The sequence below is a fragment of the Arachis hypogaea genome, chromosome 7 (genome assembly GCF_003086295.3).
Source record: "Arachis hypogaea cultivar Tifrunner chromosome 7, arahy.Tifrunner.gnm2.J5K5, whole genome shotgun sequence".
Lineage (NCBI taxonomy): Eukaryota > Viridiplantae > Streptophyta > Magnoliopsida > Fabales > Fabaceae > Arachis > Arachis hypogaea.
The window spans coordinates 59900976-59922062 of record NC_092042.1 but is presented as its reverse complement, the minus strand read 5'-3'; the positions used below and the strand labels follow the sequence as shown (position 1 = coordinate 59922062).

At 37.3% G+C, this 21087-nt stretch overlaps 1 protein-coding gene across 1 annotated transcript; it reads left to right on the top strand.

Annotated features, from left to right (window-relative positions):
• The first annotated feature begins 704 nt into the window (after positions 1-704).
• Positions 705-3435, top strand: LOC112703192 (protein PHOSPHATE-INDUCED 1). Its single transcript, XM_025754530.3, has 2 exons — positions 705-1820; positions 2924-3435. The coding sequence occupies exon 1, from the start codon at positions 788-790 to the stop codon at positions 1733-1735; it is 948 nt and encodes a 315-aa protein (XP_025610315.1). The 5' UTR covers positions 705-787; the 3' UTR covers positions 1736-1820; positions 2924-3435.
• The last annotated feature ends 17652 nt before the right edge of the window (positions 3436-21087 follow it).

The window sequence follows — 21087 nt, the reverse complement described above, 5'->3', positions numbered from 1 at the left end:
TTTTAAGTAATTCTTACAAGACAATGTTAACTAGTTAGAAGGGAAGTATTTCCTGACAAAAAAAAAAAAAGGGGGAAGTATTTCACTTCCTTAGTGATCGATTATTATCAACTAAAATTAAATCATTATATTATAATAATAGAATGCTCGATTCGGTTAAAATTTTAAAATAAAAAATATATTATATATTAGACTAAAATACTGCAGATAAACATTTATTTTGGTAGAAAAGGTTTAATTAAAGAAAAGGATTATGTTAGTTAAGGTCGTGACCTTTTGATCATGAATTGAATTACGAAACAACTTCTTTACTATTTTATAAAACCAAAGCGAACCTAACCAACTTTTAATTACAAGTTCGTCGCTGAAATTATTAATAAAGTTGACAACTTAGACTTAAGTCATATACCATGCATGATGCATCTATGATATAACGGGTAGCAAATTTTTGGCGGGATGAATGTTCGTTTGAGGTGCAAAAATGGGACACAACATAAAATGATTTGATTTATTTTTAGATTAGAACGTGGTCAACATGCACATAGAAACGTACACCAAACAAAAAATGCACATAGAAACGCGTTATTTAGCAAGCTGGCACCCGTTCATTTTCTCGCTCCACTCATTATCAACTCCCATAATTCTGACTTCACTACTACGCGCTCCCTCTCCATCCTACTCACTATATATACCCATCACCCAACCATTCTTCACCGTCACTTCATTTTACAAGCAAACATCTCACTTCATTCTCACCCAACATTCCACACAAAAAGCCTCCCACAAAATGGCCTCTCTTGGGTCCTCAAGAATTCTCTTTACATTGTTTCTCGCAATTTCCCTTCTCCATTTGAACTCAGCAGCTAGAACACTGTCCGAGACTTCATCAGATCAGCTGCTAAAGTTCCAATACCACAAAGGCCCTCTATTGAATGGCAAGATCTCAATAAACCTCATTTGGTACGGAAAATTCAAACCATCACAAAGAGCCATAATCTCAGACTTAATCACCTCCCTCTCTTCCTCTTCCACTTCCAAACCACCAAAATCACCGTCCGTTTCCACGTGGTGGAAATCCACCGAGAAATACTATAGCAGCGCCAACAAGAAGCTTGGCATTTCACTAGGCACCCAAATTCTGGACGAGAACTACTCCGTGGGCAAGTCACTCACCACAAACCAAATCGTGAAGCTTGCATCAAAGGGACCCCACAGCAACGCAATCAACGTGGTGCTAACAGCTGCTGACGTGGCAGTGGAGGGGTTCTGTTCAAGCAGGTGCGGGACCCACGGTTCCTCTAACGGGGCGCGCGTGAACGGAAAGAGGTACAAGTTCGCATACATTTGGGTTGGCAACTCGGAGACACAATGCCCTGGGCAATGCGCGTGGCCCTTCCACCAACCTATTTACGGCCCACAGAGCCCACCACTTGTGGCGCCCAACAACGACGTGGGCCTGGACGGCATGGTTATCAACGTGGCGAGCCTCTTAGTTGGCACTGCAACCAACCCGTTTGGGAATGGGTACTTCCAAGGGCCCAAGGAGGCGCCTCTAGAAGCAGCTTCTGCTTGCGCCGGCGTATATGGTAAAGGTGCGTACCCCGGCTCCGCTGGGAACCTCTTGGTGGACCCCACAACTGGTGCTAGCTTCAATGCCAATGGCATCAATGGTAGGAAGTACCTCTTGCCTGCTCTGATGGATCCCAAAACCCAAGCTTGTTCGACCCTTGTCTAGACACCAATGAATTGAAAATGCAGCTTACGAGCCAGCATCGTGCTTTCCACGTAGTCAAATATTTCCACTATTACAATAGGCACAAGTGAGATTCATTCTTTGATTTGTTCATTCTTTTTTGTTGTATATGTCTTAAAATTATGAGATTGAGCTCCATTATTGACTGGATTTAACTTTCTTCTTATTCATTTATTTAGTATTTATTTATTTTTAGACCACAGTATTGAAAATTCAAATATGACAATCAACTAATTAAAATAAGGTGTGTCCTGTGTCGGCTTGATAGTAAATTTAGAGGTGTTAGTCTAATTCAAAAATCTAGCCCAAGTTCAATTAATTTGGGTTCAATTTAGTCCGACTTCATATAGATTTAATCAATTCTAAAACTAAAAAAGTTAACTTAATTAAATTATTCAACAAGGTTAGGGCCAAAATTCAAATTATCTGACCCAACCTGATTGAATAAAATAAAAAGTATAAAATATTAATAAAAAAGATTTTTTTAAAATGGGGTGATACATTGATATTAACGTTTACAAAAACAAAATTATTTTGGAGTTATGTTTTACCTTCATTTTCTGACTTTTAATATGAAAAAGGGTCTCAATTTATTAGTTCAAATTCACTCTGATTTTGTCCTCTACTTTTGTATCTTTGTTATATTTTGTCTAGTCACTAAAAATAAAATGTTATACTATATAGTATATACTACTATTGCATCCACAGAATTCAGTAATAGAATTTTTCATAAGTGTTGGATATTTTATGAATTGTGAGTGATTTGTGATGAGGACTAAAGAATTGAGGTAATTTAAATAGATCAAAACTTAATCTTTTTCTTCTCAGATATATTAATGTCTGGTGTAATTTTTAAAACCAAATTACATTTTTTTTAAAAAATTATTTAGGAACTTATAGAGAAGTTAAACAAAAATGACTTCTCTCATAATACTACTACTTTTGATTACATTTTTATAAAATAAATACTTTTAAAACTAAAAACCAAAACACAAAATAACTTATTTATAAGCTACTTTTAATATAGTGATTTATTGTTTAAGCTATTTTTTCAAAAGTAGCTTAATTAAACTGTTTTCCCAAATTGGGCCTTATCACCGTCAATTCTATCAGCGATGATGTTCTAACCATTATTCCCTCCTCTATGCTTTCATGTTCCCTGCCATTCAGTCCCTCTACAGTACCTTTGTCGGACATGGGAGGTACCTTACAAGAACCGCCAAGGTACCTTATCGGTGGCTGGTGCTACATTGTTTGCTAAAGCCCGAGGATGGCCCACTTCTAGATTCGGGATAGTGGTTGTGGGTTGTGCAACCTGCGAGGAAAACTAGCTTGCAAGAGTCGGTGGATTGGTCTCGCCAGAAAATTTAGACCTGTAGCTCGTCTTCTTGGCCCATGAAGATGGAGGCAATGCCTTGGCGTCTAGCAAGGGAGGACGGTTGCCGTAGTTGGATCGAAATTGGACATATTCAGAAGTAGAGAAGCTTATTGAAGCATAGCATCAAAAAGCTTGTAGATATGAGAGTGGTGCTACAATGTAGAAGAAGAAGAAAAAAAATATACTAGTAGATTTTTTTAGAGTGTCTTTTTAGGATGAAGGGCAGGAATAATTTGGAGAATGTGATTAATTTTTTTAAAAGTCAATAAAATATTAATGGGTTAGATTTTTTTTGTTACACAAATCTTATCTTTCATGAATATAAGTTTACCTTCGTTCTATAGTAAATAATTTTGTTAGCGTTTTGAATATCCGCGAATAAAAATTATTATTTTTTGTAAGATAAAACTAAAAATCTTTAAGTTTTTTTTGTAAAAGTAAATTAAAGGATGTCTTTATCATTTACTAATTAATTATAAAAAATTTTAGTAAAAAATAATAATATAATAAACTGAAAAGTAAATGTTGACATGGCTAATACACTATCACATCATATTTTTGTTTATCTATATTTCTATCATACCAATACATATAAATTTAGTTAGCTATATATAGATGAATCGGGTGAAACTGGATTTGTCTTAGCCTAAACCTGATCCTAAATATTGATCAGATCTGTGAGGCAGTGTTGGTGTTGGAGGAGCCAATGGCAAGGAGTGATGCGGAATTTTTTAACCCACACTTACTAACCGGCAAGTGCACCGGGTCGTACTAAGTAATACCTTACGTGAGTAAGGGTCGATCCCACGAGGATTGATGGATTAAGCAACAATAGTATTTGATAGAATTAGTTAGGCAAGCAAAAAAGGGTGTTGGAAGTTCAAAAGCATTCAACAGTAATGTTAGACTTTCAGAAAGCAAAAACAGCAATGAGTTGGGAATAAAATATGTAGAAAATAGTTAAGGTTTCAGAGTTATCTATTTTTCCGGATTAATTTTTATTACTAACCAATTTAATCATGCAAGATATAATTTCATGGCAAAGTATATGTGACTAGGCCCTAATTCCTTAGACCTTCCTAGTCTCCTCTAAAATTTATTAACTGCCAATTCCTTGGTCAGTTAATTCCAATTAGAGGGTAAAAAACAATTTTCAGTTTATATGCTACAAAAATTCAAATTACCCAAAAATAAGGGGATTATATGTCACATATCCCATTAAATCCAAATAATTAAAATTTAGGATTATATGTTTCCAAGCTGTTGTTCAAGTAAAGAGCTTTTCCAAGTTTTACAAAAACTCAATTAGAACATGGGTCATACTTCCGTTCCACCCATGTTCATAAAATAAAGAGCGAAAACAATTATTGAAATATAAATCAAAGTATGGAATAAATTAGAAAGATCAAACGAATTAATCCATTACAAATAGACAGAGCTCCTAACCTTAACAATGGAGGATTAGTTGCTCATGGTTTAGAGTAGAAAATAAGGATTGTCGTCAAAATTCTGTGTGTCTGTCTAAATGTACAGAGTTCCTATTTATAATTAATCCTAATAAATTTAAAATCTAATTCTCTAAAAATAAAAATAATATCTTTTCCTAAAAGATAAGATTTGAATTTAAATTTAAATTAATTAACAGATCTTCAGTTGATGGGTGGGGACCACTTGATTTGTCCATTCTGCAGCTTCTAATCTGTGTTTTCTGGGCTGGAATAGGGTCAAAACGTGGCCCAAAATTGCCCCCAGCGTTTTCTTTAATATTGCAAATCGCGCATGTGACGCGTCTGCGTCGTCCACGCGTTCGCGTCATTTCTGCATATTCCAGTCCACGCGTTCGCGTCAGGCACGCGATCGCGTCATTGCGCTTTCCTCCATTCTGCGCGGTCGCGTGAGCCATGCGTCCGCGTCGGTCTTCGCTGGTCATCTCTTTGGTTTCTTCTTTTTCTCTGCAGAAACTTCATCAAATCTCTTCGAATGCTACGTAAAATAAATAAAATTGCACAAAACTCAAAATAGCATCCATAGTGGCTAAAATATAATTAATTCTAAATTAAACTCAACAAATTAGATGCAAATTCAATAGGAAAAGATAGATAAGATGCTCACGCATCACAACACCAAACTTAAATTGTTGCTTGTCCTCAAGCAACCAAAACTAATATAGGCTTAGGATGTGAATTTGCATGAGTATGAGAGTTCGATTAAGCTTATGTCTCTTTTTATAGTGGGGTTTATAACTGTAATCCTGAATAGGTTTGGCATCTCACTCTCCTTTGAATCAGAAGAATGTTAATGTCATTCGGAATTAGAATCCGGATAATATTATGAATTCTCTGATCTTTACATTTCAGTTTAATCCTTGAACACAACAACATTTACTTTAATTTATTTTTCTTTGGTGCTTTGCACCATGAGCCTAGCCGTGACTTTAAATGTTTTGTCTCAAGAGTTACTTAACACAAAAACACCACAAGCACTTAACTGGGAAACTCCCTTTGAGTTCTGATTTTTCTTTCAGTTACTCCCAGACAGTGGTGCTCAAAGCCGTTGGCATACTCTGTTAAACGCACTTGGTCTCGACTCTAAGTGTTCTGTCTCAAGGATTACTTGACACAATCACACCACAAGCATATGACTAAGGAAACAACTCTTTGAGCTTTTAATCATGTCTGACCTCCCTAGTCATTGATGCTCAGAGCCTTGGACCTTGCTTTTTATTTTATTTTATATTTTTTTCGCTGTTTCTTTTGCTTCAAGGATTAAATTTTTATTTATTTCAGAGAAGTCATAATAATTCTCTAAATTCCTATTCCTTATACATCAACATCACTTGATTCAAATTCAAATATCCACTGTTCATATCATGCATTCAAAAATCACAGAAAATACCACCACATTTAAGTAAATAAGACTATTCTTAGAATTAAACTCAATTTCTCATGAAATACATCACTTCTTTTTCTTTTCTTTTTAGATTCAGGTTCAGTGAGTGGTACATGAAACATATTTTCAGAATTAAAGCAATTAAAAGAAAATTAATCCTAGGATTCTAACTAATAAAAAATCATGCAACAAACAAAGTAAAATAGCAGAAAACCGAAACATAACATAGAAAAAGAAAGGAGGAATAACAATGAAAGGAACTCAACCACCTTAGTTATCCTAGCGGTCACTTTATTCTTCAGGTTGTGCTCCTCAATTAACATGATTCGCCTTCCTTTTGTGCCAGAAAACCAATAAGCGCAGCGTCAACACCAAACTTAAAGGTTTGCTTGTCCTCAAGCAAAGAAGAACTGAAAATAGAAGAGACAAATATGATGAGGAGAGAAAAATAAAATGATAAAAGAATAAAAGAGAATTAGGATTGGGAGAGAGAGAGAGAAAAAGAAAACTTGGCGGCGAACTAGTGTGGCGCAGTCGACGCGAACGCTTGCAGCACGCGGTCGCGTGGGTCGCACCTTTCCAAAATGACGCGGAAGCGTCAGGCACGCGATCGCGTGCCCTGGATTTTATGCTATTCGTACGAAGCCAGCAGCGTGCCCGCGTGACTTTCTGTTCACATGGCTTGGGATGCCTATTTTCATACGACGCGATAGCGTCGATCACGCTATCGCGTGGATGGCCGTTTGTGCAATCGACGCGATCGCATTGGTAACGCATCCGCGTGACCAATTCCGTGCGTTTAGCACGACTCTTGCTTCAAGCCAGCACAACTCTCTGCCCAAACACTCTTTTACGTCGATTTCGCAGGTCACGCGTCCGCGTCAGTGACGCGGCCGCGTGGATGGCAAAAAATCACAAGTGACGCGAACGCGTGGGGCACGCGATCGCGTGGGCTTCTTTGTGCGAAAGGCTCCATTCTCGCGCCACTCCCGCGCAACTCTCTGTCAAATTTATTTTTTTCACACACATCCGTCTGACGCGAACGCGTCAGCGACGCTTTCGCGTCGTGTGTGCGTTTTTTTTAAATTATAGCTTGAGGTGTTCGGTTCCTGGGAGAACATAGCTGCATGATCAGAAAATTAGTAAGAACTCAATAAAAATAAAATAACTAAGAGAAATCTACGAAAGATAGTGAAGGATACGAAATTATCGGGTTGCCTCCCGACAAGCGCTTCTTTAACGTCACTAGCTTGACGGTCAGTTCTGCTAGTTCAGCAGATGAGTGGACCTCTGGCGATCAATCTCGCCTCCAAGATAGTGCTTCAACCTCCTTGGCATTCTCATAGGCTGAATATCTGAATTTATCAAGCTCATTCAATTGAAGCATCCGCTTAATTCCTGCAGCTTCTGAATCAAGATTCAGATACCTAACTGCCCAATAAGCCTTGTGCTCCAACTCAATTGGCAAGTGACAGGCTTTGCCATAGACTAATTGATATGGAGACATGCCAATTGGAGTCTTGTATGCTGTCCGGTATGCCCAGAGAGCATCATCAAGCTTCCTAGACCAGTCCTTTCTTGAAACACTGACGGTCTTCTCCAGAATCCTCTTACGCTCCCTGTTAGAAACTTCAACCTGTCCACTTGTCTGAGGGTGATAGGGGGTTGCCACTTTATGACGGACTCCATATCTATGCAGAAGAGAGTTTAGCTGTCTGTTACAGAAGTGACTTCCTCCATCACTAATGAGTGTCCTTGGGACGCCAAACCGGCTAAAGATATACCTCTGAAGAAAGCTCATTACCACTTTGGCATCATTAGTGGGTAAAGCTACAGCTTCCACCCACTTGGACACATAGTCAACTGCCACTAGAATATAGTTGTTTGAATGTGAGGGTGGAAAAGGTCCCATGAAATCAATACCCCACACATCAAACAACTCAACCTCAAGAATCCCCTGCTATGGCATTTCATAGTTGGCAGGGAGATTCGTGGCTTTCTCACATCTATTATAGTGCTTTACAAATGCTCTTGAGTCCCTGAAGAGAGTCGGCCAGTAAAATCGGCTCTGAAGGACCTTTGTAGCTGTCCTTTCACCACCAAAGTGGCCTCCATACTCAGAACCATGACAGTGCCAAAGAATCTGCTGCTTTTCCTCATCTGGGACACATCTCCGAATTATTCCATCTGAACACCTTTTAAAAAGGTATGATTCTTCCCAAATATAGTTCTTTGCATCAGTCAATAGCTTCTTCACTTGTTGCTTACTGTACTCCCTTGGGATAAAATTCATGGCTTTGTAATTTGCAATGTCTGCAAACCATGGTGCCTGCTGAATGAGGAACAATTATTCATCTGGAAACGTCTCAGTCACAGCTGTGGGTGGTTGTACTCCTGCTTCAGGCTCAATTCTGGAAAGATGACCAGCTACTTGATTTTCTGACCCTTTCATGTCTTTTACCTCAATATCAAACTCCTGAAGGAGTAACACCCATCTGATTAATCTGGGTTTAGAATCCTGTTTGGTTAGAAGGTACTTCAAAGCAGCATGATCAGTATAAATAACAACCTTAGAACCAAGTAAATAGGACCTAAACTTATCAACAACATACACAACAGTTAATAATTCCTTTTCTGTAGTTGTGTAGTTCTTTTGGGCATCATTTAACACACGACTGGCGTAGTAAATGACATGTACAAGCTTACCATGCCTCTGTCCTAAAACAGCTCCAATAGCAAAATCACTAGCATCACACATTAATTCAAATGGTAGATCCCAATCAGGGGGAGCTATAATGGGGGCAGAGATAAGGTTTGCTTTTAGAGTCTCAAAAGCATGCAAACAATCAGAATCAAAGATAAAAGGAACATCAGCAACCAAGAGGTTGCTTAGAGGTTTAGCAATTTTAGAAAAATCCTTTATAAATCTTCTATAAAATCCTGCATGACCCAAGAAACTCCTGATTGCCTTAACATTAGTTGGTGGTGGTAATTTTTCAATTACTTCCACTTTTGCTCTATCAACCTCAATTCCCTTACTTGAAATCCGGTGTCCAAGAACAATACCTTCTGTAACCATAAAATGACATTTTTCCCAATTTAAAACAAGGTTTGATTCTTAACACCGTTTCAAGACCAGAGATAAATGCTTAAGGCAAGATTCAAAAGAATCACCAAAAACAGAAAAGTCATCCATAAATACCTCAATAAACTTTTCAACCATATCAGAAAAAATTGAAAGCATACACATCTGAAAAGTTGCTGGAGCATTGCAAAGTCCAAAAGGCATTCTTCTGTAGGCAAATACTCCAAAGGGGCATGTGAATGCTGTCTTCTCTTGATCTTGAGGGTCCACTACAATTTGATTATATCCAGAATATCCATCTAGAAAATAATAAAAAGCATGACCAGCTAACCTCTCAAGCATCTGATCAATGAAAGGGAGGGGGAAATGATCCTTCCTTGTAGCAGTGTTGAGCCTCCTGTAGTCTATGCACATTCTCCATCCTGTGACTGTTCTTGTAGGAATAAGCTCATTCTTTTCATTCTTGATCACTGTCATCCCTCCTTTCTTGGGAACTACCTGCACAGGACTTACCCAAGGACGATCAGAAATATGATAAATAATTCCTGCTTCCCATAGTTTCATTACCTCTTTTTGGACCACCTCTTTCATGGTTGGATTGAGTCTCCTTTGTGGTTGCACAACTGGTTTAGCATCATTTTCAAGGAGGATCTTGTGCATACACTTGGTTGGACTAATCCCTTTCAAGTCACTAATGGTCCACCCTAGAGCTATTTTATGACTCTTGAGTACTGAAATAAGCGCCTCTTCCTCTTCAGGCTTCAGGGAAGAGCTAATAATCACTGGATATGAGTCATTTTCACCCAGGAACACATATTTCAAAGAGGGGGGGGGGTAAGGATTTGAGCTCAAGCTTGGGGGCTTCCTCCTCTGATTTAGGCGTGTGAATCATAGCCTTCTGGGGTGGTGAATTATCAACCTCAACTAATTCATACTCAGAGATGGGATCCAGAATGTCATTAAGCACCTCAGCTTTCAGTACCTCTTGAACAAGTGGTTCAATAACATCTATTTTCATACACCCTTCAGAATCATTAGGGTGCTTGAGAGCTTCAAAAACATGAAGGACCACCTGTTCTTCATTAACCCTCAGGGTTAGTTCACCATTTTGTACATCAATCAGAGCTCTACCTGTAGCTAAAAAGGGTCTACCAAGTATAATAGAGGATTTTATCTCCTCTTCCATGTCTAATATAACAAAATCAACAGGAAAAATGAATGGTCCTACTTTAACAAGTAAATCTTCAACAACACCCACAGGTAATTTAATAGAAAGATCAGCAAGTTGAAGAGAAATACGAGTGGATTTTACCTCCTCAATCTGAAGCTTTTTCATTACTGAAAGTGGCATGAGATTGATGCTGGCTCCAAGATCACATAAGGCTCTCTGAATGGTGACATCTCCAATGGTGCAAGGAATGACAAAGCTCCCTGGGTCTGGCATCTTCTCAGGAAGTTTGTGTTGAATAATGGCACTGCATTCCTTGGTTAACACCACTGTTTCTTGTTCCTTCCAGTTCCTCTTGTGGGTCAACAATTCTTTCATAAATTTAGCATAGAGAAGCATTTGTTCCAGAGCCTCTGCAAAGGGAATGTTGATCTGTAGCTTCTTGAAGACATCTAAAAATTTAGAGAACTGTTTTTCTTTGGAAGCCTTCTGAAGCCTCTGAGAGTATGGCATTTTTGGTTTGTATTCAGGGGCCTTTGGCAATGTAGGATACGTGTCTAGAGAGTCAGGGAACGGGTTGTCTGCACGCTTTGGAGGGGCGTGCTCCATTTCTTCCTTTTTCTCCTCTGGAGCTTTCTATTCAACTAGCTCTTCATTAGCCCTTGTCTCAGAGCCAGCTGTTTTACCACTTCTCAATTGAATCACCTTGCAGTCTTCTCTTAGGTTTACCACTGTATCACTTGGCAATATACTTGCAGGCCTTTCAGGTATTTGCTTGCTCAGCTGGCCCATTTATACTTCCAAGTTTCTAATGGATGCTCTGGTTTCCTGCATAAAACTCCTCATCATCTCCCAATTAGAATCTTCCTTGGGTTTAGAGTTGGCCTGCTGAGGCTGAGATTGGCGGTTATTGTAACTGTTCTGTTGGAAACCGCCCTGGGAATTATTGTTAAGATTCTGAGGTCTCTGAGGTTGATCTCTCCACCCAAAATTTGGGTGATTTCTCCATCCTTAATTGTATATCTGAGAGTAGGGGTCATTATTGGGATTTCTAGAACCACTCCTCATGTAATTCACCTGTTCAAAAGAAGGTAGAGCATAATCATAATTATCATTTTGCACAAAATTACCTGCCATGTCGTAAGAGACTTCCTATAGTGGGTTTTGGGTGTTGATAGCTGAGACTTGCATGCCACCCATCTGTTGAGTAAGTAGATTTATTTGCTGAGACATCAGCTTGTTCTGAGCAAGAAGAGCATTAACAGCTTCTACTTCCAACACGCCTCTCTTCTGAGGGGTCTCAGAGTTCACAGGATTCCTGTTAGATGAATATAAATATTGGTTGCTTGCAACCAATTCAATCAGCTCAATAGTCTCCTCTAGTGTCTTCTTCTTGTGCAATGAACCGCCTGCAGAAGTGTCTAGGCTCATCTTGGACATCTCACCCAAGCCTTCATAAAAGATATCCAGTTGGGTCCATTTGGAGAACATGTCTGGAGGGCATTGCCTAGTCAGTAACTTGTATCTCTCCCAAGCTTCATACAGAGTTTCACCATCCTTCTGTCTGAAGGTCTGAACCTCCAACCTAAGCTTAGTCAGCTTCTTAGGTGGGAAAAATTTTGTGAGAAACTCAGTAACAACCTTGTCCCAAGTATCCAAACTCTCCTTTGGTTGGGAATCTAGCCATAGCTTTGCTTTATCCCTCAGGGCAAACGGAAAAAGTATGAGTCTGTACACCTCTGGATTCACTCCATTTGTCTTCACAGTATCACATATCTGCAGAAAATCAGATATGAACTGATTTGGATCTTCATGAGGAAGTCCGTGATACTGGCAATTTTGCTGCACCAAGGTAATCAATTGTGGCTTCAACTCAAAGTTGTTTGCATTTATAGGAGGCACCACATTACTTTTTCCATAAAGATCCGCAGTAGGGGCAGAATAAGAGCCAAGCATTCTCCTCTGTTGATCATCCCCATTCGGATTTACCACATTGGCATTAGCATTATTATTTGCCATAGTGGATTCTGCAGCCTTGCAAAGTCTTGCTTGTTGTAAACGCCGCCTGAAAATCCTTTCAGGTTCAGGATCAAAGCCTAAGAGATGTTCTTTGTCTCTGTTCCTGCGCATAAACAAATAGAACACAAGAAAGAATGGGAATCTCTACGTCAGAGTGTAGAGAATTCCCAGTGAGGTAACCTGTGTAAAGGGATAAAAATATTGAATAAAATAAATAGAAGAATAATAAATAGGTAACACCAAACTTAATTTCAGAAATTAAGAGAAATATTGGTGCTATTTATTTAAAATTTTTTTAAGGTTAAAAATAGAAATAAAATAAAACTTAATAAAATATAAAAAAATAACGGAAAGAAACAGAATGAAAATAAAAGAAAAATAAAAATAAAAAGAAAAATAAAAAAATATGGACGCAAGTTTTAAAAATAAAATTCAAACGTTAAATGAAAAAAAAATTAAAATGGGGATACGGGTGCTAACGAAAGACAAGGAAATTTTTTAAAATATTTTTTTTGAAAAATAATAAAATAATTTTTTAATTAAAATTGAAATTAAAACGCCTAATCTAAACAATCAAACAACTAATAGTTGTTAATCACAGTCTATCCCCGGCAACGGCGCCAAAAACTTGATGCGGAATTTTTTAACCCACACTTACTAACCGGCAAGTGCACCGGGTCGTACCAAGTAATACCTTACGTGAGTAAGGGTCGATCCCACGAGGATTGATGGATTAAGCAACAATAGTATTTGATAGAATTAGTTAGGCAAGTGATGAGCGGATAATTTGTACGCTTTTTGGCATTATTTTTAGGTAGTTTTTAGTACATTCAAGCTACTTTTAGGGATGTTTTCATTAAGTTTTTATGTTAAATTCACATTTCTGGACTTTACTATGAGTTTGTGTGTTTTTCTGTGATTTTAGGTAATTTCTGGCTGAAATTGAGGGACTTGAGCAAAACTCTGAAAAAGGCTGACAAAAGGACTGCTGATGCTGTTGGAATCTGACCTCCCTGCACTCGAAATAGATTTTCTGGAGCTACAGAACTCCAATTGGCGCGCTCTCAACGGTGTTGGAAAGTAGACATCTAGAGCTTTCCAGAAATATATAATAGTCCATACTTTATTCGGAAATTGACGACGTAACTTGGCGTTGAACGCCAAGTACATGCTGCTGTCTGGAGTTAAACGCCAGAAACACGTCATGATCCGGAGTTGAACGCCCAAAACACGTTACAACTTGGCGTTCAACTCCAATAAAAGCCTCAGCTCGTGGATAGACCAAGCTCAGCCCAAACATACACCAAGTGGGCCCCGGAAGTGGATTTATGCATCAATTACTTACTCATGTAAACCCTAGTAGCTATTTTATTATAAATAGGACTTTTTACTAGTGTATTAGACATCTCTGGATGCCTAGTCCTTAGACCAGGGGGGCTGGCCATTCGGCCATGCCTGAACCTTTCACTTATGTATTTTCAACAGTGGAGTTTCTGCACACCATAGATTAAGGGTGTGGAGCTCTGCTGTACCTCAAGTTTCAATACAATTATTATTACTTTCTATTCAATTCTCTTCTATTGTTATTCCAAGATATACGTTATACTTAACTTTGATGAATGTGATGATCCGTGACACTCATCATCATTCTCACCTATGAACGCGCGTGACTGACAACCACTTCCGTTCTACTCTAGGCCGGGCGCATATCTCTTAGATTCCCCAACAGAATCTTCGTGGTATAAGCTAGATAGATGACGGCATTCATGAGGATCCGGAAAGTCTAAACCTTGTCTATGGTATTCCGAGTAGGATTCTGGGATTGAATGACTGTGACGAGCTTCAAACTCCTGAAGGCTGGGCGTGATGACAAGCGCAAAAGAATCAAGGGATTCTATTCCAACCTGATTGAGAACCGACAGATGATTAGCCGTGCTGTGACAGAGCCTAGGAACGTTTTCACTGAGAGGATGGGATGTAGCCATTGACAACGGTGATGCCCTACATACAGCTTGCCATGGAAAGGAGTAGGAAGGATTGGATGACTGTAATAGGAAAGTAGAGATTCAAGATGAGCACAGCATCTCCATACACTTATCTGAAATTTCCACTATTAATTTACATAAGTATTTCTATCCCTTTTATTTTATTTTTATTATTAATTTTCGAAACCCAAAACTATTTAATCTGCCTAACTGAGATTTACAAGGTGACCATAGCTTGCTTCATACCAACAATCTCTGTGGGATCGACCCTTACTCACGTAAGGTATTACTTGGACGACCCAGTACACTTGCTGGTTAGTTGAACGGAGTTGTGTCCACACATAAGTGCCATAATAATGATTCCATACAACAACAAAAAATACTACATTGATGTGATCACAATTTCGTCCACCAAGTTTTTGGCGCCGTTGCCGGGGATTGTTCGAGTATGGACAACTGACGGTTCATCTTGTTGCTCAGATTAGGTAATTTTCTTTTCAAAAAGTTTTCAAAAATTTTTCTTTAATTTTCGTTTTTTTTAAGAATATTTTCGAAAAAAATAAAAGAAAATACAAAAAAATTAGAAAATCATAAAAACAAAAAAATATTTTGTGTTTCTTGTTTGAGTCTTGTGTCATGTTTTAAGTTTGGTGTCAATTGCATGCTTTAAAAAATTTTTCTTGCATTTTTCGAAAATCCCATGCATTCATAGTGTTCTTCATGATCTTCAAGTTGTTCTTGACAAGTCTTCTTGTTTGATCTTGATGATTTCTTGTTTTGTTTTGTTTGTTGTTTTTCATGTGCATTTTTTGTTTGTTAGAGTCCATGCATTAAAGATTTCTAAGTTTGGTGTCTTGCATGTTTTCTTTGCATCAAAAATTTTTCAAAATTGTGTTCTTGATGTTCATCATGATCTTCAAAGTGTTCTTGGTGTTCATCTTAACATTCATAGTGTTCTTGCATGCATTATGTGTTTGATCCAAAATTTTCATATTTTGGGTAATTTTTATGTTTTTCTCTCTCATCATTAAAAATTCAAAAATCAAAAAATATCTTTTTCTTATTTTTCTCCAAATTTTCGAAAATTTGAGTTGACTTAGTCAAAAAAATTTTAAAATTAGTTGTTTCTTACAAGTCAAGTCAAATTTTCAAATTTAAAAATCTTATCTTTTCAAAATCTTTTTCAAAAATCATATCTTTTTCAATTTTTCTTTTTTTCGAAAATTTCAAAAACCTTTTTCAAAATATTTTTCAAAATCTTTTTCTTATCTTTATATCAAAATTTTCGAAAATTAGCTAACAAGTAATGTGATTGATTCAAAAATTTGAAGTTTGTTACTTTCTTGTTAAGAAAGGTTCAATCTTTAAATTCTAGAATTTTATCTTTTAGTTTCTTGTTAGTCAAGTAATTAATTTTAATTTTAAAATTAAATCTTTTTCAACCATATCTTATCTATCTTATCTTTTTATCTTATCTTTTTATCATATCTTTTTAAAATTATATCTTTTTCAAAAATTTGATTTTAAAATATCTTATCTAACTTCTTATCCTGTTATCTTTTCAAATTTGATTTTAATATCTTTTTCAACTAACTATTTGACTTTTTGTTTGTTTCTTATCTTTTTCAAAACCACCTAACTACTTTTTTCTCTTTAATTTTCGAAAATATCTCATCCCTTTTTCAAAAATTCTTTTTAATTAATTAATTATTTTAAATTTTAATTTTAATTATATCTTATCTTTAATTTTCGAAAATTATTAACTTCTTTTTCAAAATTATTTTCGAAATTCTCTATCTCTCCTCTTCTTCTATTTATTTATTTATTTACTAACACTTCTCTTCATCTCTCTTCATCTCAAATAACTACCTCTATCCTTTACCATTCTTCTTCTACCCCCTTCTTTCTCTACTAATAATAAGGATCCTCTTTCCCCAAATATAGGGGATTCCTTTTCTTTTCTTTTCTTCTCTTTCATATGAGCAGGAACAAGGAAGAAGGCATTCTTGTTGAAGCTGATCCTGAACCTGAAAGGACTCTGAAGAGGAAACTAAGAGAAGACAAAAGCTTCCACCTCTGAGTCATGGGAGATAGAGAGATTCATCTCAAGGGTCCATAGCTCAGTAGAAGACCATTTAACTGCACATCAAGAGAGCATGAGAAATTCCCTCTTCAAGAAATCCCTGAGGTACCTCAGGGGATACATGTTCCTCCATATAATTATTGGAAGCAACTAAGGATAGGAACACCAAAATCACTATGGATCATGCAACAGAAGTAAGGAAGAGACATAAAGGAGCTCAAAAAGCACCATTGGACCTTCAAGAAGGCGCCATCCTCACTCAGGTGGACTCATTCCTTGTTCTTATTTTCTCTGCTTTTTCGGTTTTTATGCTTCATGTCTATCTATGTTTTGTGTCTCTACTTCATGATCATTAGTATGTAGTAACTATGTCTTAAAGCTATGAATAAATTCTATAAATCCTTCACCTCTCTTAAATAAAAAAAATGTTTTTAATTCAAAAGAACAGGAAGTACATAAATTTCGAAAATTGTTCTTGAATTTAATTTAATTATATTGATGTGGTGACAATACTTTTTGTTTTCTGAATGAATGCTTGAACAGTGCATATTTTTGATCTTGTTGTTTATGAATGTTAAAACTGTTGGCTCTTGAAAGAATGATGAACAAAGAGAAATATTATTGATGATCTGAAAAATCATGAAATTGATTCTTGAAGCAAGAAAAAGCAGTGAAAAGTAAAAAGCTTGCGAAAAAAAAGAAAAAAATGGCGAAAAAAATAGAAAGAAAAAGAAAAAGCAAGCAGAAAAAGCCAATAGCCCTTAAAACCAAAAGGCAAGGGTAAAAAAAAGGATCCAAGGCTTTGAGCATCAATGGATAGGAGGGCCCAAGGAAATAAAATCCAGGCCTAAGCGGCTAAATCAAGCTGTCCCTAACCATGTGCTTGTGTCATGAAGGTCCAAGTGAAAATCTTGAGACTGAGTGGTTAAAGTCGTGATCCAAAGCAAAAAGAGTGTGCTTAAGAGCTCTGGACACCTCTAACTGGGGACTCTAGCAAAGCTGAGTCACAATCTGAAAAGGTTCACCCAGTCATGTGTCTGTGGCATTTGTGTATCCGGTGGTAATACTGGAAAACAAAATGCTTAGGGCCACGGCCAAGACTCATAAGTAGCTGTGTTCAAGAATCAACATGCTTAACTAGGAAAGTCAATAACACTATCCGAAATTCTAAGTTCCTAGAGAAGCCAATCATTCTAAACTTCAAAGGAAAAAGTGAGATGCCAAAACTGTTCAGAAGCAAAAAGCTACAAGTCCCGCTCATCTAATTATAATTAATATTCATTGATATTTTGAAATTTATAGTATATTCTCTTCTTTTTATCCTAATTGATTTTCAGTTGCTTGGGGACAAGCAACAATTTAAGTTTGGTGTTGTGATGAGCGGATAATTTATACGCTTTTTGGCATTGTTTTTAGGTAGTTTTTAGTACATTCAAGCTACTTTTAGGGATGTTTTCATTAAGTTTTTATGTTAAATTCACATTTCTGGACTTTACTATGAGTTTGTGTGTTTTTCTGTGATTTCAGGTAATTTCTGGCTGAAATTGAGGGACTTGAGCAAAACTCTGAAAAAGGCTGACAAAAGGACTGCTGATGCTGTTGGAATCTGACCTCCCTGCACTCGAAATGGATTTTCTGGAGCTACAGAATTCCAATTGGTGCGCTCTCAACGGTGTTCGAAAGTAGACATCTAGAGCTTTCCAGCAATATATAATAGTTCATACTTTATTCGGAAATTGACGACGTAACCTGGCGTTGAACGCCAAGTACATGCTGCTGTCTGGAGTTAAACGCCAGAAACACGTCATGATCCGGAGTTGAACGCCCAAAACACGATACAACTTGGCGTTCAACTCCAATAAAAGCCTCAGCTCGTGGATAGACCAAGGTCAGCCCAAACATACACCAAGTGGGCCTCGGAAGTGGATTTATGCATCAATTACTTACTCATGTAAACCCTAGTAGCTATTTTATTATAAATAGGACTTTTTACTAGTGTATTAGACATCTCTGGACGCCTAGTCCTTAGACCAGGGGGGCTGGCCATTCGGCCATGCCTGAACCTTTCACTTATGTATTTTCAACAGTGGAGTTTCTGCACACCATAGATTAAGGGTGTGGAGCTCTGCTGTACCTCAAGTTTCAATACAATTATTATTACTTTCTATTCAATTCTCTTCTATTGTTATTCCAAGATATACGTTATACTTAACTTTGATGAATGTGATGATCCGTGACACTCATCATCATTCTCACCTATGAACGCGCGTGACTGACAACCACTTCCGTTCTACTCTAGGCCGGGCGCATATCTCTTAGATTCCCCAACAGAATCTTCGTGGTATAAGCTAGATAGATGGCGGCATTCATGAGGATCCGGAAAGTCTAAACCTTGTCTATGGTATTCCGAGTAGGATTCTGGGATTGAATGACTGTGACGAGCTTCAAACTCCTGAAGGCTGGGCGTGATGACAAGCGCAAAAGAATCAAGGGATTCTATTCCAACCTGATTGAGAACCGACAGATGATTAGCCGTGCTGTGACAGAGCATAGGAACGTTTTCACTGAGAGGATGGGATGTAGCCATTGACAACGGTGATGCCCTACATACAGCTTGCCATGGAAAGGAGTAGGAAGGATTGGATGACTGTAATAGGAAAGTAGAGATTCAAGATGAGCACAGCATCTCCATACACTTATCTGAAATTTCCACTATTAATTTACATAAGTATTTCTATCCCTTTTATTTTATTTTTATTATTAATTTTCGAAACCCAAAACTATTTAATCTGCCTAACTGAGATTTACAAGGTGACCATAGCTTGCTTCATACCAACAATCTCTGTGGGATCGACCCTTACTCACGTAAGGTATTACTTGGACGACCCAGTACACTTGCTGGTTAGTTGAACGGAGTTGTGTCCACACATAAGTGCCATAATAATGATTCCATACAACAACAAAAAATACTACATTGATGTGATCACAATTTCGTCCACCAGCAAGCAGAAAAGGGTGTTGGAAGTTCCAAAAGCATTCAACAGTAATGTTAGACTTTCAGAAAGCAAAAACAGCAATGAGTTGGGAATAAAATATGTAGAAAATAGTTAAGGTTTTAGAGTTATCTATTTTTCCGGATTAATTTTTATTACTAACCAATTTAATCATGCAAGATATAATTTCATGGCAAAGTATATGTGACTAGGCCCTAATTCCTTAGACCTTCCTAGTCTCCTCTAAAATTTATTAACTGCCAATTCCTTGGTCAGTTAATTCCAATTAGAGGGTAAAAATCAATTTTCAGTTTATATGCCACAAAAATTCTAATTACCCAAAAATAAGGGGATTATATGTCACATATCCCATTAAATCCAAATAATTAAAATTTAGGATTATATGTTTCCAAGCTGTTGTTCAAGTAAAGAGCTTTTCCAAGTTTTACAAAAACTCAATTAGAACATGGGTCATACTTCCGTTCCACCCATGTTCATAAAATAAAGAGCGAAAACAATTATTGAAATATAAATCAAAGCATGGAATAAATTAGAAAGATCAAACGAATTAATCCATTACAAATAGACAGAGCTCCTAACCTTAACAATGGAGGATTAGTTGCTTATGGTTCAGAGTAGAAAATAAGGATTGTTGTCAAAATTTTGTGTGTCTGTCTAAATGTACAGAGTTCCTATTTATAATTAATCCTAATAAATTTAAAATCTAATTCTCTAAAAATAAAAATAATATCTTTTCCTAAAAGATAAGATTTGAATTTAAATTTAAATTAATTAACAGATCTTCAGTTGATGGGTGGGGACCACTTGATTTGTCCATTCTGCAGCTTCTAATCTGTGTTTTCTGGGCTGGAACTGGGTCAAAACGTGGCCCAAAATTGCCCCCAGCATTTTCTGTAATATTGCAAATCGCGCATGTGACGCGTCCGCGTCGTCCACAAGTTCGCGTCATTTGTGCATATTCCAGTCCACGCGTTCGCGTCAGGCACGCGATCGCGTCATTGCGCTTTCCTCCATTCTGCGCGGTCGCGTGAGCCATGCGTCTGCGTCGGTCTTCGCTGGTCATCTCTTTGGTTTCTTCTTTTTCTCTATAGAAACTTTATCAAATCTCTCCGAATGCTACCTAAATTAAATAAAATTGCACAAAACTCAAAAGAGCATCCATAGTGGCTAAAATATAATTAATTCTAAATTAAACTCAACAAATTAGATGCAAATTCACTAGGAAAAGATAGATAAGATGCTCACGCATCAAGGAGCTAGTTGTTGGGGATGCTAGTGATTACAGGAATCTTGGTGGATGAGAGTGCTTTGAGTATGTTTGAGTTTGTGTCGTAGATTCTTATGTGCGTTATCAAAGGAAACTAGTTGTGATGACAATAAAAGGTTCATGAATCACATCTATACCTGGTGCACGAAATTGTGATCATCAATAGCGCCATCAACATGGTACGCTCAATTGCAATCTCAACTCTTTATCACAACTTCGCACAACTAACCAGCAAGTGCAATGGGTCGTCCAAGCAATAAACCTTACGCGAGTAAGGGTCGATCCCACGGAGATTGTTGGTATGAAGCAAGCTATGGTCATCTTGTAAATCTCAGTGAGGCGGATTCAAATGGTTATGAAGGATTGATAATTAAAAGATAAATAAAACATAAAATAAAGATAGAGATACTTATGTAATTCATTGGTGAGAACTTCAGATTAGTGTA

What these genes read in the sequence shown, in the direction of transcription:
- LOC112703192 (XM_025754530.3), top strand. Translation starts at nt 788, where the DNA reads ATGGCCTCTCTTGGGTCCTCAAGAATTCTCTTTACATTGTTTCTCGCA.